The sequence below is a fragment of the Triticum aestivum genome, chromosome 4A, assembly GCF_018294505.1.
Source record: "Triticum aestivum cultivar Chinese Spring chromosome 4A, IWGSC CS RefSeq v2.1, whole genome shotgun sequence".
NCBI lineage: Eukaryota > Viridiplantae > Streptophyta > Magnoliopsida > Poales > Poaceae > Triticum > Triticum aestivum.
In genome coordinates, this window is record NC_057803.1 from 466,378,454 (window position 1) to 466,387,700 (window position 9,247).

The following is a 9,247-nucleotide window of genomic DNA, read 5'->3' on the forward strand; positions in this document are numbered from 1 at the left end:
GTAGCGGGGTAAAAGCGATGGCGGTCCCACCTAGGACACGTGTCACACGTGGGAGGCGACAGAAGCGTTAGAAAGATCAGCCAGACGAAAAGAATTATTTCCTATAAAAAATTTAAATCTGGACAATAGGATGGGCTAGGAAGACCTAAAGGAGAAAACATATGGACTGTAAGGACATATGCTTTGACTGACAGTGAGCCAAGCGGACTACCTGAACTCTTCTAAAGCTCCCACATATTTTAAAAAGTGTCTGGACCACATGGCACGGACATTCAGGGGCGTTTTGATAGATTGTGTTGAAGATGCCCTTAACTATCTAATCATCGTATGAACTTTCCCATGAATTCGTTCGTAGCTAACTTTCATAATGCTTAAGGCCTTGTTCGGATCCAATCATAGAGAAATTCGCATGTGCACGCGCCTGTCCAGTCCTACACGACCTCATGATTACTTTGCGATCTGCAAAGTCGTTGGATTTCGCACAAAACACGTCAAGTTTTAAGTATTAGTTTTCCAAACTTGGTGATTCTGTCATTTGTTTGTATCAAGTTAAAATAATATATGTTTTCATGATAGTAGTTATTTTGATATATAAAAGTAAACTAGTTAAAATAAAAATAAATCGTTTCCCAGATCTGTAAATTAAAAATCTACGTGTTGGATTTTTTTTAGTGGTTGTTGGATTTTAGCCTTTTTTTAGGCAATGTTGGAGTTTAACTTTTTTTTTGAGTCGATGTTGGAGTTCAACTCTTTTTTTTTAGGGTTGTTGGAGTTTATACTAGTTTACGTATGTGTCCGATAGGCTGCCGCAGTAGCGTGCCAGTGGCTGGCCCATGTCGAAACCTTTAATTAAGGCGTGACGGCCCTAATTTGGTCTCTCGTGGCCCAGATAGCGCTGTTCGATCGAAATAGGCCTTCAACCCTCCTCACAAAAGAAAATAAAAATAGAGCATCCTCCCTTCCTCCATCGTCTTCTTCCCCCTTCTCTTTCTTGCTCCAGGGGAAAGGAAAACAAAAGCCGACCTCCCTCTGCCCGTCTGCCGCCAAGGGAAGAGAGGAGATTGCAGGAGGGGCGCGAGTCACGAGCCATGGACGCTTCAGCTCTCAACGACCCGAGGTTTCAGGCGCTCTTAGAGGTAACCCTTCTAACCCTAGACCTAGGCCTAGACCCTAACCCTACACCGTCAGTCGGGGTAACAGGGCGACATCGCGGATCCTGGTAGTGCCCGCAGGCCCATCGGGGCCTTGGTTCGCAGCGCAGCGTTTTTGTTCTGTTTTCGGCGGTAATTTTTGTGCGATGTAATCGTCGCCAGAAGACGTACGGATGATCTGGCGCTCCCTTCATCCCTTCGTGCTGTATTTTGCGCTCGGATTTATTACAGAATAGTTGGAGATGTGAGATTCGCGCCGATTATTCTCACTCTTGTGCAAATCCGTCGGCGTGCTGTAATTTCTTTATATAGAAAGCAAAAGTAAAGTAAATTTAGGAGTTATGGTGCTCCTGAATTCTTAGGTTCAGATATGTCCTGCAGGTTAGTATTGGGACTGAATTCAGCATTACAAATTGTAGATCCGTTTAGGAACACAATGGATGAACCTGTCAACTCACCAAAGCGATTTTCTTCTTCTCATAGCTTCAAAGCTTGTCCAGCTGCTCAAAAGGTCCCAGATCCATTGTAGAACTGGATGCAGTCCAGCTTCTGCCAGTAGAGTTTGTCCAATTCCTTGTGTAGAAGAACTACTCTAGCCCTTACTCTAAACTCTAAACTGAACCATCTGGAATCTATCTGGTTTCAAGCAGCACGTGACTGTCCAGGTCCATTAGTCAGTTAATCATTTTACTTTTATAAGGCTTGAAATCTTTTACTTGGAGGGTACAAGGAAGCTTAAAATCGTGGTCTTTGGTTTTCTGGCAACCTGTAGTTAATGAATATACATGGCTCATTAGGTGGTCATTGAAATTAGAATAGCCCTGAACACACCAAGTGCGTCTGTAATTATATTATATAATGGAGCTATCTTGTTGTTTTGTGCAAATAGTGACGCATATCATCTCCTGGGAGATTATAAATTTATAACGCTCAAGTGATTTACATCCAGAATTTGCTGATGGTTATATGATGGAATCTTGCATTATTTTGCCATGTTCTTTCCTTGGTGAAACACTTGCATATAAGTTGCAAGATTTGAAATAACATAGGACTTTGTATGACATAACCTAATCCAAAAAAAGGTGGCTGATCCACCATGTAGTGGTATTTCACAATCTTCTTTCATACAAAAACACTTGCCTGTCTATAAGCAGTCATCCTTATTATTTGGAAAAGAAACGCCGCATGCAACTTGCTGTCGCATCTTGGAAGCTTATGTTCGTGGTCATTTATGTGCAGGAAATATATTTGCTTAGAAATAACATCAGAGTACACGTTTAATAGTTGGAACCCAACTTAAGAGGAAAAATAGGGGTTCACATAATCACATGGTCGAATTTGAAGAGAAGAATTATAGCTTGTCAAGTATTTTCATCTAGCATGCTGCAGGGACCCTCATTAGGAGTTTCTGATATTGTAAATAGTTGGTTTCATTTAGCTTCTATTTTACAAATCTCTAATTCAACCTGTAGTTCAACAGAAATCTAATCAGCACATACATTTTGTCTCTGTGCAGGAGGAGAAGAAAAAGGCCATGATGAATGAGATGATAGCGAAGCTGACTGACACTTGCTGGGACAGATGCATCACCGGAAGCATCGGGAGCAGCTTCAGCAACAGCGAAACCTCTTGCCTGTCCAACTGCGCAAAACGCTTTATTGATGTTAAGATGCTCACCATGCAACGAGCAAACAGCAGTAGCTAGGACCAGAATAGGTCTCCTGCCTGCCGCATCTGAATATGGAGTCCAATAAAGTTGATGCAAACCACCTTTCTTTCTCCGCAACATTAATGATTTTGTTACTTCTTTTGCTGTTGGACCGTAGTTAGTGTGACGGTTGCCAGAAATTTGTAGATGGTGATTAAAATGTTACTGCTACTATGTTTTCACTTTGATATGGGCAGATGCTACGGCGTGATTAGATTTGAGCAATTATGTTTTTGTACTCCCTCCATTTCACAATGTAGTGCTTCCTTTATCCACGTGCTTCAACTTTGACCGTAAATTTAACTACCAAGACCGATTGCGGCGGGAGCAAAAATTATATCAATGAATTCGTATTTGAAAGAAGTTTTCAATTATATAATTTTTTCCCTGCCGCAGTTGGTCTCGTTGGTTAAATTTATGGTCAAAGTTGGACCTCGAGAAGCGCGGACGCACTATATTTTAGAATGGAGGGAGTATGAAACACCCTGCTCTTATGGTACTTGGGCCTTTGTTCTGTTCAACCTCCTCCTAGGGGTTTGGAGAGGATTGAAGGGGAATTTGGCTTGTAGGGGATTTTATCCTCCACAATCCCTGTCAATCCCCTCTAAATCCCCATGAAAACTATGACTTCACACCAGCCTGTATCAGAAACCTTCTGTGTCGCCATCGCTGATAGGAAGACGACTTGGCACCGGCGAGCACACACCAGCCGACACGGACACCAATGATGGGATGCAGAAGGAGGATGCAAATCTTGCAGTCGCCTCCGATGCCGAGAAAAGGAGTGGAAAAGCATGCACCGCCTCCAGACCTGAAATGGGTTGGTTTTGGTGCTGTTTCAGAGTTTGAAAAGAAAACATGATGATTCAGCAACTTTTAATCAATATATGGCATACGCTACACAGCTAAGCTCTTGCAATAGGAAATTCCAGCGAAGCGCCAGAAATTTGTTACCCTTTGATAAGAAACTATAGTTTTTGACATAATTACATAAACACAAAAAAAAATGTCTGTCTGAGCCCAGGTTCGAACTGGGGACCTTTAGTGTGTGAGACTAACGTGATAACCAACTACACCACCCAGACGACTTGTTCAGACTTCTAACCCAAATCTTATAATAGGATAAGAGTCTCGCTAAACGCAACCACGCCGAACGGTCGGATGGAACAAAACAGAGATGTATGGACTCAGGTGCATCAGAGATGTTATGGACTGAGCTCAGGCTGCAAGTGGTACACTAAGCTACCTTCAAAAAAAAAGTGATACACTAGGCCTAGTTTGGCAGCAAAGTATTTTTTAAACTGTGGTAATTGAAAACCAGAGTATTCTCCTGAATGGGCAAGGAATACCACAGTTTTTTAATAACAATGTTTTTCTCAGTTTCGCATATGTTTGGCTGGTGCTGTCTTATCAAAGTTTTGACCCAAGTATTTGGAGTGGATGACTGAGTAATTAGCCACTGTTAATGGCGGCTGGCTGCATGCAGCCGCCATGCACCGTCCGACTCGATCTAGCTGATACTAGGATCTGTAGAATATGACTATCTCTGATGCACCTACATGCGCGTCAGCTGATCTAGAATATGTCATCCTTCCTTCACGCATGGCCTTTGCATGGGCGGCTGGCATTGAAAGCTCCAACTAGTCCACCTATAGCCGAGGAATCGATGGAGAAGCATGCAAGATCATTGTATACTGATCAGTGCATAGACAAACCCATACCTTTTTTCCCTGGTGGTGAGCTTGATTCGCTCATGATGAAGAGAAGAGATGGAGATGACGCCGGCTGGAAGGACCCGAGAGACCTACTACTCATAAACAAATCAAACTGAATCGGCTATAACATGGAGATATAATAGAGGTTGTTTTACCATATAACAGAAAGAGGGGAAATAGGATGGGGTCGCAGTATCCTTATCTCGATGTATACGGCAACGTCAACTGCGATCTACCCGACGCGTTCTGTTAAAAAAAAGAGGTCGGGACCCCTTTTCCAGATACCGCAAAAAGACCATGGTTTCTGGCATACTGTGGTTTACAAATCTTCGGTTTTTTTCTGAAACCAAACGCAGCAAAGTATTCAAAACCGTGGTTTTTTTCAGAAACCGCGGTATTCTCAGAAAACTTTAAAAAAAACTTTGCTGCCAAACGCAGCCTAAGCTGGAGAGGCCGCGCCCGCCCAACAACTGCCGCATATGTTAAGTGGGAGATCCGCATCTACCCACATAAATTTAAGTGGGACAAGTGGGTTTAGTGGGCATTCCATACAACATCAAAATTCACAAAACACAATAACCTGAACACAGCCAACTCTGCTCTGTGTTACTACCAGTCCTTAGACTACAAAGCCAGGAACGGTAAATAAAAATGACAGCCAGCAACCTCTACGCCCATCCACATTTACAGCAATTGGACATAAATTTTTGGCATGACTCCTATTTCTATCATGTTTTGGCGTGACCCAAATTTTTGTAGAGAGAAGCAAGTAAACAGTCCCTTGTCAGCACTATGAGCTGGAATCTTCAGGTTGATCCACAGATATATGAACTGCAATAAAAATAAATAATACTTTTCAGAATGTACCACAAGAAGAAAGCCTTAAGAAACAGTAGTAAAGAGGGCATTTGTTTCATAACATGAGCTAAAAACAACATAATTCAAGCCTACGCTTACAAGCTCCAGCGATTTTCCTTACATTTTTCCTTAACAAACTTAAGATGAGCACAGAAATAATCTTTATTACTACCTCTATACCAAAATATAAGACGTTTTTGTAGGCTAAACTAGCCTACAAAAATGTCTTATATTTTGATACGGAGGGAGTAGTTCAACAACAATCAGTGGACTGCATGTACTATACTAAGAAGAAGGACCAATTACCAAGTTAGCAAATACACCAAAAGTGGGCTTATTCACAGATTAAAATAATAGCAAATCAGAAACTGTGATTGGATTGATGATAGTGATATAATCCTTGGTTCAGAACTTGAAGTCAATTCTTATGCCATCTTCCCATAGCAAGTAAAATCAAGACTTTACTGTATATATTAGCTGCAAATTAAGGGAGACTTCATGGACATACAGTAATCAAATCTTTTACGGGCATCAATCTCTTCCTGCACCGCCACGGCACCTGAAGCTGCACTGACCGCCACGCCTGATCCTATCGCTTGATTCACAGACGATTAGGACACGCCCGCTTCCTGCACCGTCACATCACTTTCAGGTTACAAAATATAAATACAGAATACACAGGAACCAAGCTAATGTCCTGAACTTACAGCTGCTAATCCACCATCATCAGTTGAGTATGTTCTGAGCCGCGTAACTGCAGAGGAGACACTAGATAACTCGGCCGGAGCCATTCACTCTATTTCTCATCCCACTAAAACTTGATCTTGCTCCAACCACACCTTCGCGTAGAATGACTGAAACTGAGTCTTCCTGCAGTCCTGCCCCTCAACTCCCTGCTTATATACACAGCTTGGGCAAACCTCCCGCCCTTGTTGTTAAAATTTTGAATTTGTGTGTTTTCCTCTTCACACGCAAGCAGGCAAATGGACCTGTCAACATGCTGGCTTTTAACGCAAACAACATTAAACCTTTGGAGCATACACCAAGCAATTGTAAATTTGTAGTCAGAAATTTCATATCTTATTACTAAATTCAGAACAAGGCACAGCCTACATCAACTGATTGACAGATCAACATCTGTGGCATATTCATGAGCTAAGCAGGTTGTTGTCATGCTAACACCGGAGAAGCTACGGCAAGGCCAGATGAGCCGTGGCCCGCCCAGGACTGAAGCAAAAATAATAATCGCATGATGCCCAGCACACAACAATGCATTGATTTTAGCATTGTTTCTACTCTGTGGCCCGCACAGCTTTTCTTTGGTAGCTCCGCCACTGAATGCTAACATGGCATACCCATACAGTTTGATTGGCCAAAAAACCTCACTTCGCTAGGTTACAACTATTGTGTAATCAAACTCCGTGTCCCATCCCAATGAATCTATCAATAACATTCATTGGCTATTGACTAAATCATAGAACTTAAATTCAGTTATACTGCATAAGGCCCCAGCAAATTATCATTTGAATCTCATCCTTGACACTTGACACTTGATATTGCAACATTATCTTAGAAAATTAGGATTTTTACCTTGTTCTTCCGGGGCTAGTCTTGGTTCTTGAGGGTTCTTTGCAGACTTCAACGCCGTCGCCAACCGCTGATTCCGGCTGCTTCGTGTTCATGACGCCGTTCATCGTCCAGTCTGGAGTAGGACACAGAACAAGTAGGAACACGAATCTACAGCACATTCTTATGCACATGGCAAACAGCTAATGACCAGTCACCAGAAATCTCCACATGAGCAATGGCCATCTCTGAAGTGATGGAACCGGGTGCGGTCCCTCATGATGATCTCCCTTCCATACACCCGGGAGACGAGCTTCGTGCTCTCGTGACAATCACTGCACACCCGGAGGTTCTTGATGATCCTGATGGGCGCACCCGGAGAGGAGGCGATCAGGGCGAAGGCAATGGCGAGCCTCTCGCTATGGTAGGACAGAGCATCTGCCTTGTCCTCCTCCTCGACGTTGAACATCACAGCCGTGGTGCTCGGCCGGTGCCCGCTTTCCTTCAATCTGGCCTCGATCTCTTGAACCATGGCGTACATCTCCCTTGAGGCAGGGTGTGTCTTGTCACCAATCAAGAACTCATGGAGAACACCGTCGATGTCAAGGAGGCTTGACCCAGGGCTCTTGTCAATGCCCATGGCCTTCATCTCCTTCCTCGCCTTCTTTGCGTCCTCCCATAGTCTCATTCTCACGTAGAAGTTGGACAGCAGGACATAGTTTCCACTGTGCTCTGGCTCGAGCCTCATCAGCTCTTTGATCGTCCTCTCCCCAAGTTCTAGCTTGCCATGAATCCCACATGCCCGTATCAAAGACCTGTACATTGCGGCGTTCGGCGGAATGTCCATCCCTCGGATAAGCTTCTTGGCAACATCAAGCTGACCAGCTCGGCCCAGTATGTCAACCATGCATCCATAATGCTCGATCCTCGGTGTGACCCCAAACTGAATCTCCATTCTATCGAAGAGCCACCGCCCTTCATCCACCAACCCAGCATGGGCGCACGCGCACATCACCGCCAGCACCGTGACGCTATCAATCGGGTAGCCCTCGGCACACATCCTGTCAAACAAGGTGAGGGCAGCTCGGCCATGCCCATGGAATGCCAAGCCCTGGAGCATGGCATTGTAGCAGCGCGTGTCCATGTCCGTAACGCCAGCGAACACCTGCTCGGCCAGGTCCATTTTCCCGCACCTGGTGTACATCTCTACAAGCGCTGTGGCCACGTAACAGTTCACGGCCAGCCTGTGCCTTAGAGCATACGCGTGCGCCCACAGGCCATGCCCGAGAGCGCCGAGCTCCCCGCATGCGCCGACGACGGTGACGAGCGTGATCTCGTTTGGCGGGACCGTCGATGAGACCATGCGCGCAAACAGCTCAAGAATCTCCGCCGCCTCGCCAGCGCACGACGAATCCCTGACCCGGCGCGCATAGGTGGTGAGCAGCGCGTTCCAGGCCGGCAGGTCCGGCTGGACGATCCTGTCGAACACCCGGCGGCAGGACGCGATCCTACCGCAGCGGGCGAAGGCGTCGAGCAGCGCGGCGCCGAGGACGCGGTCGCGGGAGGCGGCCCCGGCGCCGAGGAATTTAAGCGAATGGGTGGCGAGCGCGAGCGCGGTGCGGGGCGGGGAGGCGCGGAGGAGGGCCGGATAGGTGAACTCGTTGGGGCGGAGGAGCGGGGGAGAGGCGAGGAAGAGGAGGGAGTAGAGGGGGAGCGCGGAAGGGAGGTGCGCGAGGAGGAGGGAGTTGGCGAGGAAAGAGGTGGGCGGCAGCGGGGAGCAGAGGAGGAGCTGGAGGCGGCGGGAGAGGGAGGGGACGGAGGAGGAGGCGAGGCGGAGGAGGAGGGCGAAGTTGGGGGAGTGGAGCGCGAGGCCGGAGGTGAGGAGCAGCGCGTGGAGCTGCCCGAAGACGCGCGGCGCGGCGGCCCGGAGCCGGCGGAGCGCCGGCAGCGGGTCGGCGGCCAGAGCGTGGCGGGAGGGAGCCGCGTCTGGGCTCATTTGCGCCATGGGCTAATTGGGAATCATTTGCCTTTATGGGCTTGAGTAACACTAAAGTCTTGGCCCAGGAACTGGACATAAACCATGGTTGATGCGACCTAATTTCTGGAAGCAACTAGTTAACGAGCGCACGGAATATGGAGGATTTTTGGACGTGACACCCAGATAGGAAGGGTGTTTTCTCTGTTAGCTTTGCATACAAATTCATTATCAAAACCGAAATGCAGCGGGAAGACTGGCTTGAAGGGAGAAG

At 46.4% G+C, this 9,247-nt stretch overlaps 2 protein-coding genes and 1 non-coding gene across 3 annotated transcripts; 1 reads left to right on the forward strand and 2 right to left on the reverse strand.

Moving 5' to 3' along the window:
• Positions 1-948: 948 nt before the first annotated feature.
• On the forward strand, positions 949-3,084 carry LOC123086400 (mitochondrial import inner membrane translocase subunit TIM8; the record flags this gene model as incomplete). Its single annotated transcript, XM_044508163.1, is given in 2 exon segments — positions 949-1,136; positions 2,668-3,084. Coding segments are annotated over 2 exon segments (237 nt in total). The 3' UTR covers positions 2,857-3,084.
• Positions 3,085-3,870: 786 nt separating this feature from the next.
• Positions 3,871-3,944, reverse strand: TRNAV-CAC (transfer RNA valine (anticodon CAC)). The gene has a single exon. It is a non-coding gene; the product is annotated as a tRNA-Val (tRNA).
• A 1,112-nt stretch (positions 3,945-5,056) lies between these two features.
• Positions 5,057-9,003, reverse strand: LOC123083851 (pentatricopeptide repeat-containing protein At5g43790). The gene is made up of 4 exons (XM_044505741.1): positions 7,023-9,003; positions 6,140-6,436; positions 5,941-6,061; positions 5,057-5,405 (listed from the first exon to the last, which is right to left on the reverse strand). Exon 1 carries the CDS (start codon positions 9,001-9,003, stop codon positions 7,213-7,215), a length of 1,791 nt encoding a protein of 596 aa, XP_044361676.1. The 3' UTR covers positions 5,057-5,405; positions 5,941-6,061; positions 6,140-6,436; positions 7,023-7,212.
• Between the last annotated feature and the right edge of the window lie 244 nt (positions 9,004-9,247).

Excerpts from the sequence above, each read along its gene's own strand:
- LOC123083851 (XM_044505741.1), bottom strand. The coding sequence starts at position 9,003 with ATGGCGCAAATGAGCCCAGACGCGGCTCCCTCCCGCCACGCTCTGGCC.